The 19218-nt window shown below is 41.6% G+C and overlaps 1 protein-coding gene across 16 annotated transcripts in view; it reads left to right on the forward strand.

Moving 5' to 3' along the window:
- The window catches only part of svil (supervillin), a 93776-nt gene extending 74805 nt beyond the window's left edge, over window positions 1–18971 (forward strand). For 14 of the 16 annotated variants that reach the window (XM_020712522.2, XM_020712519.2, XM_020712520.2 and 11 more), the window contains 20 exons: window positions 3103–3189; window positions 3552–3729; window positions 3829–4001; window positions 5405–5560; window positions 5868–6004; window positions 9503–9650; window positions 9735–9880; window positions 9948–10123; window positions 10227–10377; window positions 10455–10734; window positions 11878–12032; window positions 12105–12216; window positions 12406–12613; window positions 12699–12832; window positions 13964–14119; window positions 14831–14974; window positions 15046–15167; window positions 15248–15403; window positions 18089–18109; window positions 18325–18971. In XM_020712522.2, the coding sequence (XP_020568181.1) occupies window positions 3103–3189; window positions 3552–3729; window positions 3829–4001; window positions 5405–5560; window positions 5868–6004; window positions 9503–9650; window positions 9735–9880; window positions 9948–10123; window positions 10227–10377; window positions 10455–10734; window positions 11878–12032; window positions 12105–12216; window positions 12406–12613; window positions 12699–12832; window positions 13964–14119; window positions 14831–14974; window positions 15046–15167; window positions 15248–15403; window positions 18089–18109; window positions 18325–18411 (2927 nt within the window). In that variant the 3' untranslated portion in view covers window positions 18412–18971. The remainder of the gene's footprint in view (window positions 1–3102; window positions 3190–3551; window positions 3730–3828; window positions 4002–5404; window positions 5561–5867; window positions 6005–9502; window positions 9651–9734; window positions 9881–9947; window positions 10124–10226; window positions 10378–10454; window positions 10735–11877; window positions 12033–12104; window positions 12217–12405; window positions 12614–12698; window positions 12833–13963; window positions 14120–14830; window positions 14975–15045; window positions 15168–15247; window positions 15404–18088; window positions 18110–18324) is intronic. The other 2 variants (XM_020712511.2, XM_020712516.2) reach the window with 1 other exon arrangement.
- Window positions 18972–19218: the final 247 nt, after the last annotated feature.

Below are 19218 nucleotides of genomic sequence, written 5' to 3' on the forward strand. Positions count from 1 at the left end.
ACTCAGTTTGAATCAAAGAGCTGCTGTGATGTCACAACGGCCCAGTAGTGCTTATTGCGCAAGTTCCACGATTTGCCCCGTCCAGCGTGCACAAACTCAGGTGTGGGAGAAGAGAAGATGGCACATTGCTGCGCTGCTGCACGCAATTTAAGTGCATCCAAGGCTGGATTTGGTTGTTGGCCGGACATATTTAAAGTTAAACAAAAAGTTAAAGTCCCAAATGTATTCTCAGCGTTTGTGTTCTCTCTCTGACCGAGTTTGAAGGCTTGCTGTCCTGCATAATACAGAGTGGGTAAAAATAAAAACAAGAATAAACACAGGGGACCTTTTTCATATTTGACTCAATGGCAAAAAGAAAAATACAAATTCAGGAGGCCCAAGCAGGCCTGCTCTCCATACCGCTGCGGGTCTCGATCTGAACACGAGTTTGCCTCCCGGCACAGTTAACAGGATGGCTCCAAGTCCAAATCGCACTGCTGGACCCCAAGAAAAGGTTCAGCTCTGGCCGCAAGTATTTGGAAAATTATGGCCAATAGACACTTTCTTCATTTCATTTTATTTGCCGTGCAAGGTAATTCAACAGTCTGCATGTGCACCAAAACAGTTCTAAACCACAGCCAGTGCTGCTTGCTGGTGCAATGTAGCCTAAATTATGATGTAATTTAAAGCATTTTCCATGGACTTATTAAAGTTATTTATCATGTGTAGTTTCATTAAACAGCAGGGTCTGGGACACATTTGTTTTGTCATTCCACACGTTCAAAAAATGTTGATTTGGAACTAAAGAGATGTAACTTTTTTTGTTTCTTTGTTGCTAAAGAGAAACTTTTGCGAATAAAGACTGTCAGTCGGTGTCGTCATTGGGGGACTTTAAGGATTCCTTTGTACTGAAATCCCTGACTGCTAGTTGTTATCCTGTGATGCCCTTCAGGGATTTAAGTTTATTACATATTGGAATCCGGACAGTTCCACTTCCTGATTAGATTTGCATTTAATGTGATCGTTAAAGTCTCATTTGTCATTACACTCTCATCCTTTTTAAAATAGATCAAAGAATTAGTCAGTTTAGGAGATTTGTCTTTAATGTGATTCACTTTGGACCAAAAAGAAATCAGTGATTTGTTTCTGTTCAAAGCTTATTAATGACTCATGTAACTGATTTTGTTTTCATTCATTAGACATGCTGGAGTCTGTCTTGTTTCTTTGTTGTATGTAGCATCAGAAAATCGGTTTTAGACAGCTGTTGAGCAGACAAGCTCTCAAAACTGACGGCTGTTTGCTTTCTAATTCCTGCTGAAGCCAAAAATGGCTTAACCTACTTTTATTTTAATTTTTTTACTGTTTTCTCATGATAATGATTTTGACTATCTCGTTGTCTCGAGAAAACTAATTTAATTGTTGTATGATAACGAGAGAAGGAATATTAGATTAGATTAGATTAGATTAGATTCAACTTTATTGTCACTGCACATGTAGTACAAGGCAACGAAATGCAGTTAGCATCTAACCAGAAGTGCAATAAGCAGTAAGTACAGACTAAAGGTCTATAGTATGTACAATAACTATACAGGTAAGTATTATGGACATAATTTACAGATATTAATACTATAAGCACGATATACAGATAGGTGTACTATGAACGGGCCAAAAAAAAGTAGGGTTTGCTGTTTTCGGCTTCCATAAATTCCTATATGCTCACATTAGTTCACACAACACCCTCCAGGGTGAATAGAGACTGTTACTGTTATTTCTATCATATTGATTCCAACTTATTATTACTGTGAGTAAGACTCTGTCTATTTAAAGGAAAAAAACGGGAAAGGGTAAAAAGGATGACCCCGAAACAAAACATTAACAGGTTCTATGATTTCTATTTAAACTTAGTAAGTGGGCTGCGCCTTGTTAGAAGTGTTAAACTACGCTCACACCGGGCATGTGTGGTGGGTTCAAAAATGCGCTGAACGCAGGTTTTTGAATGTGCTTTTAGCATATTCTGTTCACACTGGTCTGAAATGTAGTAGCAGTGCAAATCTTGCTCCAGACTTTTTCTTTCACAGCTCTATTCTGATATATGAAAGACGTGGTGTCATAGAAATCCAGCTGGACACAGACTTATTCATTTTTCCTTCATGATTGATATATAAACCGTTGGCACTCCCATGTATTGAAAAGGACAGTTTTAACTGTCAGCCCAGATTACGTAGCTGTTTATTTTTGTATGTAAAGCCTGAAAACCGACTTAAAATTTGCTTAGCGGCGTGTGAATGCAAGAATTTTGAATGCGTTGGGTTCCGAAATGGTCTTTTGCACAAATTTACGTGGACACTTCCTTAGAAGCGGTTTCTCCAACAGGCATTTCTGAGCAGGGTGTGAACATAGCATTAAATTGAGGCTACCTTACCATATTGGGTTTATTATTTTACTGACGATGAATAGAAAAAAATACTGATCTACAAACATACATAATAAGAAATAAACTAGAACTGGGTCAGGGGAGTGAGTGTAACACAGGGTTTCCTCATTTAAAGCAGGGGTTATGTGACATTTATAACCCACGACAAGTGAATTTCACTCATAGGTTTACAGATGTTTTAAGGCTGGAAAACTCATCTCTACACACTTTATACACTTTTCTCAGACATGAACATTTGCACACTTGTAAAGATCAAACCTTCATAGACTGAACACATTCTGGCACATGGCACAGAGTTGATTGATTGAAAAGCCAATCAGGACGCAGAACACTGCACTGTGCTAAAACAAAAGTGTTTTACTAAAATAAACCTTGTGAAACAGCGAGACCGCAAAAGTTGGACCACAATACAGTAAGGGAACAGTGCAGTCATCTTAAGATAATTTTATAACAAGCCATCGTTGCCCCATTCTGCCTCTGCTGGTCTTGGATCTCCTCTGGAAAAGTTGGAACATATCATCCTGTTACAAATCAGGTTGTTCCACAAACAAAGACTTCTCAGAAGCCTCACAAAGTGGCTGTGTGAAAGCTGCTTTTGTTCTGAACTCTTTATCTCCTCCAGCCAGCTCAGGGAGAAAGAGACTGTGCCGATACAAAACCCTCTGAGAACTGTGCATTTGTTCCTGCAGAGATCAAAGCCATGCCAGACCTGAACCTGGAGTCAGACCTACGGCTGGATAAACTCGAGTCTTTTCTTGGTAGACTCAACAGTAAGGGTGAGGACTTTGCTAAAGCACTCCCTGCAGTTTTTCCCAGTCATCTGTTAGTTTTTTTATGCTAAATACCTGTGAAAATCTCTAAAATGTACATTATTAAGAGTAAAAACGCTTCTGAACTTAATTTATTCTAATTTGCCAAAAGTTTTAACTGTGATCTTCCTATTTATCATAACTGCAGCCTCTCCAAAAATAAGTAAATTCACAGTCAAGTCCAGCTTATCAGGGCTATACAAAGCAACAGTGCTGTTTATTTCCTTTTTTTTGTGAAAATGCATGTGAATGCACCGCATTGTGAGGTTAATCTATTATTCTTTGACAGTGACTCAGTCACATGCTGAGTTCTTGTTGTTTTTCCTCAGTGTGTGCACTGCCAGAATCCACCATTACTGTGACGGAGAAGAAGGTGAAGGAGGTAATGAACCTCGAGGATGAAACCTTCTCCAAATTCTACCCTCACACGGACGACCTTCCTGCCAATGCTAACAAGGTGGAAATAGACGATGACTTTGATGCCATTTTTGACCCCAGGGTGCCAAAGTAAGCTCCAGCTGTCAGCTCCGTCATGAGAGTCAGACTCCTTTTATTTTAAACTTGACCCATCACCTGTGTTGTCCCCCACCCTGCCCCCACAAAAAGGCTGGCTTCAGCAATGGAGCAGCACAAGCGGGCGGTGCGTCCGACGCGTAACGTGCGGTCATCCAGGAACCCTCTTAAGACGCTGGCTGCCAGGGAAGACATCAGACACGAGTACACAGAGCAGAGGCTCAACATCGGCTTGCTGGAGAGCAAACGGATGAAGGCGGAGAAGAGTGAGTGGGGCGAGGTCAATGGATGTTGTGGTTGTTGGAGCATGCTCCGTAAGGCCATAGAGCTGACAATATGACAGTAAGCTGTCAATTCAAAGGCCACACCCTCATTTGTGTGCAATCAGTCAATTATTTCTCTTTCTCAATGGAGTACCTTTCATCAACATGCTGTCGAAGATAAGTCGCTTGACAAAAAAAGAACAAATATAAATAGAGTTTAAAATAATATAAATAAATCATAAAAACACAATAAAGTAAAAGTAACAACAATCAAAAGACAATATGAAATGGAAGGAAACTCTGTGGCTAATTTGAGCAGGCCTTGTATGGAATAAGAGAAAGTAAAAATGTACAAATGGTATATCATAAAATTATTAAAGGCAAAAGTAAAGGCAAATAAATAAATACATTAATTATGTAAATGCTAAGCTAAAAAGATGTCTTTAATTTACATTTAATTTTGGCGTTAAATATAACCATATTGTTTTTCAATAAAGGACATTCCTGTATTCTCAGTTTAGATATTTGGGATTAAAACTGTGCACAAACCTGAACATTCCCCTGATTGAAAGGTTATTGTGAATTCCTTTTACTGTGCAAACCGCACCCTCAAAGAATAAGTCAAAATTTGTAAAAAAAACTGAGAAAATCTTTTTCAGTTTTTTGGCTTCAAGAAACCAAAATCAGACTTCTATTGAGAAATAAAAAGCTATTATTCAGTCATTTTAGTTGTCATAATAAACATTCTTACTCTGATACCTTTTTTCACGTTTTCTTTATAATTTTTTCTTCGTGGTATTTTGTCTGTATTGCACATTATTCAAGTTATAAACTGACCAATCAGATGCCTCAATAAAAGTAGGTTTTATGTCAAACATTTAAAACGTTTGACAAAATCTTCCAAGCCCGCTTTTTGAGGTAGGGGTGTGGAATTCCTGATTGGCGAGAGTGGTTACCATAGAACTGTTAGGTCAGACCAGCTATTGACCAGTATTGTGGAAAAATGGCGACTGAACTGACTTTCAAATTCCATCTAGCTCGCAAGTTGTAGCTTCCACCCCCCTCATAAGAAACATCAATGTGGTTTCTTGGACTGACTTGTCTGCTCTTCTAAATTCTTAAATGTAAAATGGAATCTCATTAAAGTAAAAAAGATTGTAGTTGTCTTGCCCTTTGCCTTGCAAGATAAATTATCTTATCAAGAGTCTTTTAATAGCAAAATAATCTGTGTTAGACAAGATGTCTTAGAAAATAGAATTTTGTTTTTCAAAAACAAATTCTTACCCCATTCCTTTTTTTTTTTGCATTTTAAAGAAAATCTGCCAATTTTTACCTATTTCTAAGGGGCCTGTTTTTGCAGAGTGTGCATCAATACATCTCCATTTCCCGTTTCATCCTTTTTGCAGTGAATAAGACCTCCAGTTTCTCTGAAGCAGCTCTGGCCGGTCTGGCCAGTAAGGAGAACTTCAGCGGCGTGAGCCTGCGCAGCGTCAGCGAGTCGGAGCAGACGTCCAACAACAGCGCCGTGCCTTACAAGAAGCTCATGCTTCTGCAGGTCAAAGGTCAGCACAGACCGATGTGCAGAAACACCTGCTAACTTCTGCTCCATCTTTGTTTGATGCAACTGTTTTGCATTGTGCCACATATTCGCAGACTTCAGCAGTTGCAGCGTTTGCACAGAAGACACAGCATTTAGGTCTGAATAGTTACTAACAGAATAAGAGAATGGATCTATTTTAGTGCCAAAGCTACTTCTATGTAACTGAGGTTAATACAGTACAAGAAAACGTTTGTAGCTAAAATTTTACATTTTGTTAGTATCATGAGGCTGATCAGAGACTTCCTCATGTCTCCTTTGTGCGACACCAGGCCGACGGCACGTCCAGACCAGGCTGGTAGAGCCCAGATCAGCTTCTCTGAACAGTGGCGACTGCTTTCTGCTCATCACTCCGCATCACTGCTTCCTCTGGATCGGGGAGTTTGCTAACGTGATCGAGAAGAACAAGGTGAGGAGTTTCAGTGCTGTGAAGCTAAGGCCATGTGGAGCCATGTGGAGCCATGTGGAGCCATGTGGAGCCATGTGGAGCCATGTGGGGCCATGTGGAGCCATGTGGAGCCATGTGGGGCCATGTGGAGCCATGTGGAGCCATGTGGAGCCATGTGGAGCCATGTGGAGCCATGTGGAGCCATGTGGGGCCATGTGGAGCCATGTGGAGCCATGTGGAGCCATGTGGAGCCATGTGGAGCCATGTGGAGCCATGTGGAGCCATGTGGGGCCATGTGGGGCCATGTGGGGCCATGTGGAGCCATGTGCTCTAATCTTTACTAACCAAATCCAAGCAGCAAAGTGACACAAAAATATATTTCATGTTTTTGTGGTCTTTATATTTTAAAATGTAGCTTTCAAATGTTCCTAATAAAAGAAGCTTTACAGTTATATTCATATATTCATAGCCAATTTAACTTCTTTTACTTCTGACTGCAGAACATACAAGTTCATTTCAAAATAAAATACACTCAATGTCAAAAACAATCACGATCTAAGATCAGCAACGGCAAACTTTTTTTCTCTCTAAATAAGTCCTAATTTCACATAGAAATAATTTGGTATGACTTTTGCTTTTTTTTTTTTAAACCATCCATTTCAGATTAAAATGGGAGAATCAGAAGTTAAAATTTCCTGACTTAATAAAGACATGCATATAGGAAGCCTCTCATTTGTGATTAAACCAGATCAAAGTGACTGAACTCAGTTCTTGCATTTTCATCTTGGAATGCGTCTGTCCCAGAGAAGGAAAAAGTGCAGAGGATAAAAAAGCTGGAAATCCTAGCTTTTTTCAAAGTTTCAGTAAATCCGCTGACATTGCTTTTTTCAGCAAAAACACAATGATAACTGCAATGCTGTCCCTTCTGGGGTCAACCTGCAGGTCCCGAAGGATGCAATCCTCATTGTTTATCAGATTATTCTGTCCTTGCGGTTCTTTTTTGCAAAAAACATGCCTGATCCAGGTGATCAACAACCACAAGTTGGTCGAAGAAATTTAAAAAACCCGTTCGGACATTGACCGAACAGAACCGAAGTTTAAATAAATGTTTGTGAAATGGTCTGTTTACTCCTGGGATCTGCAACATGAGGCTTTGCACTTGATCTGATCTGAACTGTAATATGAAAACTATACAATACCATAAAATAACTCCTAAGGGGGGGGATTATATAAATTCGTCTCTTCTCACTCCTTTTTAAAGCAATAAATCAAGCTCAACATGACTTTAGCTAATAATCACTATATTTAATGAATCAAATGTGGCTTAAGTGTGTCTTACTTTTTTGCTTGTTTTGTTTTTAACCAGTGTAATTGATGCTTGAAATTGACCAGTTTAACAAATCACTCAATCAATTCTAATTTTTTTTTTTGTCGCATTAATGTTTTGAAGAGATCATGTATTGGCAAAATCAACTTTTCTTTAACCACTGCTGGCACTACACCAGATTAAAGCCACCTTGTGTGTTTTACCACTCCTCCAAAATGCAGAAATCATAACTAAACATACCAAATTGCTTTATCTCTTGAGTCAGACATTTTATTAAAATTTCTTTTAGATTTTTATGTTTGCATTATTACTTTTTGAATACGTTTAAAGCACATGTTCATAGGAAAGTTCTTAAAAGTATATACCGTAATTTCCGGACTATAAGCCGCTACTTTTTTCCTGCGCTTACAGTCGTGCGGCTTATTCAGCGACGCAGCTAATTTATGGTTTTAATTGGCAGCCGCCATGTACGTACTTTCGGACACAGTGAATGATTTGTATTCTCTATCTAACACCAAGCACAAGACATTTGTTTTTCAACACACCTCTTAGCAGCCAAACAGCATGGACTTGACTTCAGGTCTTGGACACTTCAGTCATGGTTCAACAAAACGAAACACGCATGCCCGGCCGCATCCCAGAATCCTTTGGTGCCATTAGACCCGACGTGCACGTGATCGCCACTAAAATATGATGAAGCTTTCAAGTTAAAAGCAATAGTTAAAAGCAGCGTAAAAAAATCCACCATCACCATCAGGGTTTGGAAAAGCTGGTCAGCTGCGTGACAAAGAGAACAGCGCATGCTCAGGAGTGAATTTATCTCTGAGTCATAGTGACTCGGCTGGCTGCACGTAAATATGTGGGAATAACATCAGCCTTTATTTTGTTGGGACATGACTGGAAAAACAAATCGACGTGGTCGTTTTAACGGTTTCTAAGGACTGATCGGAGTTTTGCATTGAAATGCTCACAGCCTCCGTGTGAGCTGGAGACTGCGTGTCGTGTGAGCTGCGGGGCCGATGGCAGTCTGAAGGCTCCCACACGTAACAACGCATCCGCCCCTCATACACAAAACGTACAGTATTCAGTCCGATTGCTCTGCACAGACACAATTTGCTCCGTTCACCGGCGCAATGGGGACGAAGCGCTCCTCCTTGAAGCCGCCCTGGCCAGAGCTGTCGGAGAAGATAGAAACGGGAGACAAGGACTGCGCGGGAGCGCGGAGCGCAGAGGCATCGAGCCATTCTGCAGGCTGCAGCCAGGGCTTACTCGAGGCGTCCGCGGAGCAACAGTGTTTGTTGTGGAAGGAAACTTCTGACGCACGCGCCGCACTGAGGCGCGTGCTTTTCAGTAGTCGCTGATTTATTTTACTAGTGTGTTTTTTAACCAGCCCTGTTACTCCCATAACGCTGCCGCGACACAAGCGGAAGGAGAGCTGTTCCCGTTCACCCCTCCATGCACTGCTGATACTTGCTCATTCTTAAACACGTACAACAGTATGGCGAGCCGGGCGTTGGCCCCGCCTTTAGCCCCTAAGACTCATGGGAAATGGGGGATCCCGGATGTAAATTTCCTCATCATAACTGAGGGATGTAATGTTGATTATATGGTTACTGTTTGTAATTTTATGTATGATACCTAGATTGTCAATAAGTTAAAAAAAAAATAAAATAAAAAAATGAATAAAAAAAACATAACTGAGGAACTTGTGAACAGAATAGAGTTCCATGCTGTTTGGCAAATGTAAATGAACTCAAATACATGAGCCTGAGGCAAAGCTGACTCCACCCACTGTGTGCTAATGAATCACACTTACTCCGGGAGTCAGGACGTGATTTGTCAGGATGACAATGTTGCCTAATACATGCGGCTTGTACTCCGACGCGGCTTGTGTATGTATAAAGGAGTTAAACACGTGAAAATGGGTGGGTGCGGCTAGTAATCGGGTGCGCTTTGTAGTCCGGAATTTACGGTAATAAGTAAATCTGCAGCAGCAGGACGATCCTATTTGACAGGGTGTATTTTATTTTGAAAGGAACTTGTATGGGCTGCTGTCTAAAGTAGAAAAAATGTTAGTTATCTATAGAAAAATCTAACATTGTCATAATTCACTCATTATGAATATTTAAAAGAAAAACGAAGGGCTAAATTGTCACACAAACATAAAGTAACCAAATTTGTTTTCCTGTCAGGCGTCTGAGTTGGCCAACTTCATCCAGGCCAAAAGAGATTTGGGTTGCCGGGCCACCATTGTCCAGGTGGTTGAGGAGGGTGTGAACTCCTACAGCAACTCCGTCAAGGAGTTCTGGAAGATTCTTGGGGGACAGTCCAGTTATCAGTGTAATGATTTCAAATATGTCAAACGTGAAGACAGCATACCTGGTGGTTGAAAGTGTGGTGTGACGCCTGGCGTTCTTTTTAAAGTGGCTGGAACTCCTGATGAAGACGAGCTGTACGAGGGCGCCATCGTGGAGACCAACTGCATTTACCGCCTGATGGACAACAAGCTGGTCCCTGATGATGATTTTTGGGCAAAGTTGCCGCGTTGTTCGCTGCTCAGACCGAAGGAGGTCAGTGTCTGCAGTCTTTGACTGGTGATGGTTCGGGCCTCTTTCTGAGTTTGTCTTTGCGGTGCAGGTTCTGGTTTTTGATTTTGGCAGTGAGATGTATATTTGGCACGGGAAGGAAGTGACTCTAGCCCAGAGGAAGGTGGCCTTTCAGCTGGCTAAGCATCTGTGGAATGGCACATTCGACTACACAAACTGTGACATCAACCCACTGGACCCAGGGGAGTGCAACCCACTCATACCAAAGTATGCAAATATATTCTTCACCATCTTCTCACAGAATCTGATGGAGAAATCAGATGTCGGGTGAATCTTCAGTGATCTCTGACTTTTATCTTCTTGGCTCTAGAAAAGGTCAGGGTCGACCTGACTGGGCTGTGTTTGGCAGACTGACTCAGCACAACGAGACCACCCTGTTCAAGGAGAAGTTCCAGGACTGGAGCGACTCCAGGAGGACACCCAGTCCCCCCACAGACAGCGAGCAGCTCCCAGATGCGAAGGTAACAGACATCCCCTGCTTCAAAGCTCGTAGGTTCAACCCGAATCATGGTTGGATTTTTTTGCTGTGTCCAATCAGGATCCGCCCACCTCTGTCCAATCCCACGCACACATCGCGTCTCTGATGCTCTCCCCACACCTGGAGCCCGTCTGCACCAAGCTTGATGGCTTTAACGTGGGGCGTGGCTATGGTCTGGTGGAGGCGGAGGAGTGGAGGAGCTACGAGGTCAGCACTCTGGGGGTGGAGGTGTGGCACATCCTGGAGTTTGACTACAGCCGCTTACCTGGGCAGAGCGTTGGGCAGTTCCATGACGGGGACACTTATGTGGTGAAGTGGAAGTACATGGTTAGCGCTGCAGGTCAGTGACCTTCATGGATCCATGTCCCAATCCAGCTCCAGTTAAATGTAAAAGTTTTGACATGGACGGTTTTATTTTATCATTTATCAGCAGCACGACTCCATAATTCTGTCATTGTCTTACCTCTGCGGATCTTGATGGACAGGTGATAAGATGAATTATATAAACCCCGAAACAAGAAATTAGTCTGACAATCTCTGATGTCATGCATAGGCTACTGAACAACAAAAATGACCCCTCTTTGTTGAACGGGCTTGTTGACCACACAACAAAGGTGAAATAGAGGGCGGGATTAGATAAAGACACACTTGTACTTCAAGATTTTTGTCAAATTTAGGAACAGAAGCTAGGGGCTAATTTAGAAACTTTGTGGTAGTGTCACCCACTGCTTTGATTGTCACCCAGTTGTTGCTCTCTTGGTCGGATACGATGTAAACAAAACTTTGATTCTTCCAAAATCGAGAGAGACTGGCTGCAGATAACATGCCATTATCATCCCACGAAATAATTAATTCGTTCCCATGAAATAATTTATCCTGTTGTATTTGAATGCACCACAGATACAGGGACAGGGACATTAGCAGTCACTTTATGTGACGACATTTTAGTTTTAAATGCACATAAATAATTAATGTCTAGATTGTATGGATTTAGGTAAAATAATTGGACTGGATCCTAACGCGACAACGTTTGTTAAATATTTTATGTATGGATTTGTGGACTATGGTTTGAGATCCATATCAAATCATGTTAGAGGGAAAGAAACTCAGCCCTAGCTTTTTAACATGTGGATATCTTCTGAAGTTTTTTTTGTTTTGTTTTTTAATTGGAGGGAGTAAAAAGAAAAGGATACATTCTCTGCATGAACTTCTAAACAACACAGCACCAAACTCCTAGTTTATTTCAGGTAGAAAGCAGAGTGAAAGACTGAACTGGATTTAAGATTGGGCATCTGAAGTCCTGTTGTCTTTCTTGTGTGGATCCTTGTTTTGCAGCCTGTTGTGAAAAATGTTGTTAAAAAAAACCCCAGAAGACCTTAATGTGTACAGAGGAGCTTAATACAGAATTTCTCTGCTGAACAACACTGGAGCCTTACAAAAGGTCTTTTTTTTTTTTGCTGCTGCTGCTGTGTTCTGTTTTCAGTCGGGAAGAGACAGAACCCCGATCAGCTGAAGACGGCGGGACCCGGGAAGGAGAAGTGCTGTTATTTCTTCTGGCAGGGCCGTAACTCCACTATCAGTGAGAAAGGGACGTCTGCGCTCATGACGGTGGAGCTGGATGAGGAGCGGGGCGCACAGGTAGAAGACCTGCTGCTCTGACAAACCAACGCTAATTTTAGCTCACTTTTTTTTTTGGGTGCTCAACTCCAGGTTCAGGTCCAGCAGGGGAAGGAGCCGCCATGTTTCCTGCAGTGTTTCAAAGGAGGGATGGTCGTCCACTCTGGAAAAAGAGAGGAGGAGGAGGAGGAGGAGAACCTGCAAAGTAAGCTTCCTTCTCTGTTTCTTTTGTTAATTCAATGAAGTGCTGAACAAAAAGTTATGTATATGTCGGTGGGATCTAGGATTTAGATTTGTATTTCTGGAGTTTAAACTCTAGATTAACAAAACTATGGAATTGCTGATTCTAATTCAGATCACAATCTCTGTTTTCTTTTTTTCTGCCTCCTTTCAGATGACTGGCGTCTGTACTGCGTGCGAGGGGAGGTGACGGTGGAGGGCCATCTGCTGGAGGTGGTCTGTCACTGCAGCAGTCTGCGCTCCAGAGTCTCCATGGTGCTGCTGAACGGCCGCCAGGCTCTCATCTACCTGTGGCACGGGTGCAAATCTCAGAAGCACACTCAGGAGGTGGCGCGCACCGCCGCCAACAAACTCAAAGAAGAGTGAGTGGACAGTAGTTTTTTTTGTTGTTTTTTTGCAGGAGCATTCTGCAGGTTTTGGCTGAATTTGAAGCTTTGTGTTGTGTAGTTGTCCTCTGGAAGCAGGCCTCCACAGCAGCAGCAGAGTGACCATCCGAGAATGCCACGAAGGAGCAGAACCAGCGGGATTCTGGGAAGCTCTCGGGAGGAGGGACAGGAAGGCGTATGACTGCATGTTGCAGGGTGAGACGGCAAAAAACAAAACACAGTTTAGAAAGACTTTCACAGCCTGAAACGTAAAATAAAATACTTTAAGTTCTCAAAGAAACATTATAGCATTTAGTTAAAACTTGAGTTATTTTTGCGATATTTTCAGATCCAGTTCAAACATTTGAACCTTTTTAGGATCTGAACCCTTTAATCAGTTTGTTCTGCAAACATACAGAAAGCAATATTTGATTTAATGCACATACATACCTACTACTGAAGTATCCTTGGACAATGGACACGGCTTTGTCTCAGGTGGTTATAGGTCGGTGCCAGTGTTTGGCATCAGTGTGTGAATGGGACTGTGGCTGTACACGAGCATGGTAGAAAAGCGCTACATAAGTAAACGCCATTTACCATTTCTCAGAAACAAGTTGGATGTCAATCTTTCAAACTCCTGAGCAGAAGAGCTCATTGCTGGGACATTAGGGACATTTGACCCTCTGTCTTCTATGGACTATTACTGTTTGGTTAAACTGCAGCCTGTTGTCAGAAGTTTGATCTGACAGCAGCATGCTTAATGGATGAAAGAACAGAGAAGAAACATATTTGTATGACTTCTGTCATAACTTATTCTTCAAAGTGAAGCTTCTTTCCAGTTCTCTCAGGCTGACATGTCTTGAATCTTTTTTTATTCTTTGTACCCCATTCTAAAAGAGAAGATGAAGCAGGACATTAACATTAACACAAACAGAAGATTTTATCTCAATTGGCTTTACTTCTTAATGTTTTTGTTTTGTACACTGGAAACGAGCAGGTTCTTGTAGTGCCGTTAGATCTGTCTGGATTTTTTCAGACTCTCAAATGTTCTGGTTGTGTATCTGACTTTTCAGTTTTTTTAGCAGCCCAACATCAGGAGTTTATGCTTTAGCTGCTTCTGACTTTGCTCTGGTTTAAACACAAATCTTGATCAGGGTCAAACTAAATTTTAGACAAACGTGAGCACCTGAAATTCTTACTTACTGGGTACAAGAGTGTGTGAGTCAATCACAGGCAGGATACTGCCATGGATCCCATCAAGTGACGCTTTCACAACTCCTTTCTCTCTCTTCTTCTAAAAAGGTGTTTTTCGGTGTTTCGTTGACCTTGTTTCTTTGTGAACCTCAGATCCTGGCAGGTTTAACTTCACGCCTCGTCTGTACCAGCTGAGCAGCAGCTCAGGGGAGTTTGCAGTTGTGGAGTATCTGTACCCCTCCCGAGAGCCTGAGATGGTCAACTCCATGCCCTTCCTGCAGGAGGACCTGTACGCAACCTGCCAGCCAGGTAATCCCACACTTTTACCTGGGAGGCTCGGAAAGCGGCTCTTTTATGCAGGCTTGGACCAAAAGAACTGACTAAGACACGTTTTCATGCTGATGTTAGTTCAGGAAAAGGAAGAGATGCCGTGTTGTCCATTGACTAAATAGTTTGGATGCAGTTCTCTATAAAGCTTTGGTCACATCGCCCTTGGCAACGCACGTTTAAGCGATGAAAATCTTTATAAACCTGCATATAAGTGCGTTGCGGGTTTCCGCGTTCAGAACTCTAGCGTTCACCTGACCGAGATCGTTTTCGGGCTCTATGTGCCATTGAACGCACGATGAAAGTTAAACCAGGCCCAACTTTGACCAGTCAGGGACTCGGATTTGGTGGTGACGTATTGATGGTGTCCCTTTTAATTCACAAAATCAGTAAAAATTGGTCATGGAGGAGCAAGATTTACGAGATTTGCACCACTTGGACATCTCACCAAGCCTCCTCCAGCAGTAAGTGGCGGACATGTTCTATTATCAGGTGCCGACAGTCCAGTGTGAACACCATGGGCAAAACACACGTTCATGAATGCGCATTTTGCCCATGGTGAACTAAGCTTTGCTTTTTTTTCCTCCTTTTGTTTCATGAGGAATGACAGTAAACTAAATGAATGCTTTGTAGTAGCAACAAAAGCCGAGGAGCTTCCAGTTCTGGTTCTTCAGTGTTATATCTTCATGGCAGCTCTGTTCCTGGTGGACAACCATCATGAGGTGTACCTGTGGCAGGGCTGGTGGCCACAGGACAGCGAGAGCACGGGCTCAGCTCGCATCCGCTGGGACTCTGACAGGAAGTGCGCCATGGAGACGGTGCTGCAGTACTGCCGAGGTAAGGCTGTTCTCTGTTCTGCAAGATTCCAAGAAAAAGAAGAATGCTGAAGCTGTCGATTGCTCTCCCAGAAAAAAATGAGAAGAAGCCGCCAAAAGCATATCTGATCCACGCCGGTCTGGAGCCGCTCACCTTCACTAACATGTTCCCCTGCTGGGAGCACAGAGAGGACGTGGCAGAGATCACAGAGAGGGTTTGTGTCCTTCAGTAGTCTTCTGAAGCATCACAGAGCTGGTGTGTGACTCTTCACATACTCTTGTGTTTGTGTGTTAGGAGGCAGAGGTGTGTAACCAGATCATCCTGGTGGAAGAGGTGCTGGCCCGGCTCTGTAAGAGTTCGTACCCGCTGGAGGAGCTGCTGGCCCGGCCGCTGCCTCAGGGAGTCGACCCTCTTCGTCTGGAAATCTACCTGTCTGATGAAGACTTTGAAGTGAGGATTGCTCCTTTACCGCTCACACTATACAGATATTTTCCTCAAATCAGGTTTTTATGTCAAAACCTTTAATATTAATACTATTGGCAGGCACTTCAAATGTTCTGAGCATGAATGGAAGCTTGTGTCCTGCTTCGTAGATTGGAGCTGATTTCTGTTACAGAGACACAAATATGTTCAATTTCTCTTAGAAGTAGTTTGTTTTTCTTTAGGAGCCGACCAATGGTTTTGATATAGTTTACAGTTGTCAGATTTTTAGTCATGAATCCTAAACCAATCGCTAAAATATATTTTCACATTTTTTGGGTGAGGGGTCCAAACAAAAGCTCAGGTATCTGAACTCTGCACTGCAAAAGCTGAATTTTAGGAGGGTAAACAGACTATTGTTTTAAAAAAAAAAAAAGTTGTCTTATTTTCTGTCTTGCAAAACGAATAATCTCACTTTTTCTAATACAAAATGATCTTAGTTAAGGAAAACATGACTTGATGACCAGATTTTTCTTTTTTAAAATAAGAATTCTTGGTTAGACCTTCTTTTACCTTATTGGCATATTTCATTGCGCGTATTTAAGCTTTTTTTTCCTTAAATTTAAGGATTTGTATTTCTAGTGGGCTGTTTTTGCAGTGGAAAAACATTTAGGTTTCATACTAATGCTCTGAAGATTTCTGAACACAGTAAAGACGATGTTCTTGAACTTTGAGCATAAGAAGAACATTTGGGGTTCATTAGACCAATAAAGAAAAGATAGTGATGACAAACTAAAAAGAAATGCAGAGAGAAGATAGGAGTGAATGCAAAAATGAAGCTTTCTCTTTTCTCTTTTAGGCTCTAATATCCTCTCACGCCTTCCGTCTTCCTGCTTTAGACTCAAGTCGTTCAAAAACTCCTGATAGACATTTTTTTGTTGGTTTCTTTAGTTTCTGTCAATTTTATTAGAAAACTATTAGGAAAATCTTCCCAGCCTGTCAGTACATATAAAGTCTGCTTATTTGTCTATTTATTATAAAGAGAAATGGGCACACAGACACATTTAACCCTTTAACACCGCAGCTTTAGCTCCAGCGTTTATATTCTTTCAAATACTCCTGAACCGTTGAGACATTTAACGCAATTCCAGCCGATTCTGAAGCAAAGAAAAACAATTTTGCGCCGTTATGCAACATTAAATGTTAGGAATGTGTTGCCTGACGGTCCAAAGCCGACATGGAAAGCCTCTTTGATCCATGTCAGTTAATTGCATAAATAGGCAAAGAGTTACGGTATGTCAAATAGTGTGTGTTATTTTTATTTTCTGCTGGCAATATCTCCGGTGTTAAAGGGTTAAAGAAATAAACATATTCATGTTTGTCTATTGAGACTCTCATTCATCCAGGTTGATTCCATCATAGTAGTAGCTTTAGGGTAGTAGTCAGTTCTGAATTGCCTTTTGGATAACAGGTGAAACCTCTTCTAACGTTAAAAACTAAGTCCAGATGACAGCCCCTAGAGCTACTACTATGGTATTTATGTTTGGATTCTTTATCAAATCGAGCTAAGTCTTCACTTACATCCACCATGTTTCTGCCTGTCAGGAGGAAACTGATGAAGCTGGAATCAGATGAATTCACAAACTGATGGTGAAGTGTTTTGGAGCTTCAGTTTGACGTAAAGCTTTCATGTTTCCTGCAGCTGCTGTGAGCGGCGGCGTCTTTAGGAGGATTGACACCCACTTATTATTAGCTTTGGAATCGAGAGGAAAGGAGTTGTGATGTTTCTCACAGTGATAGCAGCTCTGGTGTTTGTCATGTTTGTCATGCTGACTGTCACAATCTTTTCTTCACACAACTTCTTTTTTTCAGTCATGCAGTAGTTTGCATTAACAAGTAACAAGTAGACTCATTTAGACTGAGAACAGTGACAGTAGATTAGGTTTACTTGTTTCAATAAAATGTCTTTTAGAACAAGAGCTCTGAGTAAGTTTGGAAATATTTGCAGCCATGAGAGTCTAGCTTTTCCGCTGTTACAAGAGATGGTCTGAAACTAGGAAAGGAACACTAATCTTAACAAGAAAGTTTAACTAGAAAGTTAAAAATGAATTGTCCATGCTGCAAGTCATTTTTATTCAAAATCCCCCTCTGATGAAAATGTTTGAGAATATATATATTTATAAGCATTCCGTATTATATGCTCTATTGGGTTTATTTTAAGTTACTGCTTTTAAGTGCACTTTATAGTGCAGAAAATACACTATAGGCCTATTCCTTAGTCCTACATCCTAGCTCTTAGTGAGACAAAAAAAATTCTCGACTGTTAATTTTGAGACCAAGTTGATAAGGTGTGGAGTAAAGATCAGTTAAACAACTTACAATCTGGTGAAATATCTTGAATGTTTAAAAACAAGGTTTTAAATCTTTGCAAGTATGAAATAGTTTTCAGTTTTGAACTCTGGATGTGAGTTTTTCAGGAAACATGTCTGAAAAATCTCTGTGGATTCAATCCTTTTAGATGACTGGAGGATAAGATGAAATACACTGATGTATTTTTACTAATTTATGGATCATTAAAAATATATTTGAAGAGTTCAATGTTTTCCTGACCTCCCAGAATTCCCCTCCCTGTTCTGTTGCTTTTTTTCCTCCTCTGTCATCTCTCCGTCCTCTCGTTCTGTGATCTCATCTCCTTCACTCCTTCCTCCCCCCCAGGGTGACGGGGCTTGTGGGAAGGTGAGTTCACCGGTTTGAGCATGGAAGTCTGGTAGGAGCTGCATCTTCTCTGCTCCTGCGGCACCATCATGTTTTCCGGTTCAGACTGTGATCTAACGTGGTTCAGGAGAGCGTGTTTTCAGATGACTCATGCATGAGTTTGCTTCCGTGTTTCTCACTCACAGTGCAGACTTAAGCAATCACATCCACTGATGCAGCCTGTGTTCCTCCTGCAGAGAGCCTTGGAGATGAGCAGGGAGGAGTACGGAGCTTTGCCTGGATGGAAGCAGGTGAAGTTGAAGAAAGCCAAAGGACTTTTCTGAACTTTTAAAGACCACAGCAGAATGTGGCTCTCACGCATGCAGAGGCTCAGGGGTGGCCCCCTCTGAGTCGGAGCCTTCAGTGGACAAATGACCAGCAGTATCCATCAGAGCTGCAGATCATCCAATGACGTCTTCATCCCCTGTTTGCCAGAATGCTATTTTTAAGGTCCTCTGCTGATGTCTGTACATATGTATCATAGATTTTCTCCACTTCGCACGCAGCAGCAGGTTGGTCAGCCTGCTGGATGGTCAGCTGTCTCTGCTGCACATGTATGTTTATGACAAATAATGTGTATTTTTAAGAAAGCCACAGAGGAAAAGGAACACGTTTGTGTCCAAAGGTTGGTTTCTGTTCAGAACTGGAAGTTGGTATATAAGCTAGAATGTACAGATTTGCCACCAAAGCAGAAAACACACCTATGTGAGCGTAGCACCTTCAATGTATAGTGCCTTGTTCTGTGTACAGTTTATATACAGATCCTAGTCTGCATTTTCAAGACTCTTTTTGTGATATAAAGAAACTTTAGAAAAATAAACTGCATATGTTTGAAATCGCTGCTTAAGGGCTGCATGTTTGTTTATTTCCCCCTTTGCCACCAACACATGTTTGCAATACCAATACCATCCAGTTTCAGTTCTGACTCCTCCCCCATGAGCGCATATATACCAGCTCTTTTAACAGCTAATTCAGAATTGACAAAGCCTCTTGGATAAGAGGTGAAAAAGTCTTCTAACTTTAAAAACTAAGTCCAGATGACAGCCCCTAAACCTACTACTATGATATATTCATGTTATTTTATCTTACGT

This window comes from Oryzias latipes, chromosome 20 (genome assembly GCF_002234675.1).
Source record: "Oryzias latipes chromosome 20, ASM223467v1".
Lineage (NCBI taxonomy): Eukaryota > Metazoa > Chordata > Actinopteri > Beloniformes > Adrianichthyidae > Oryzias > Oryzias latipes.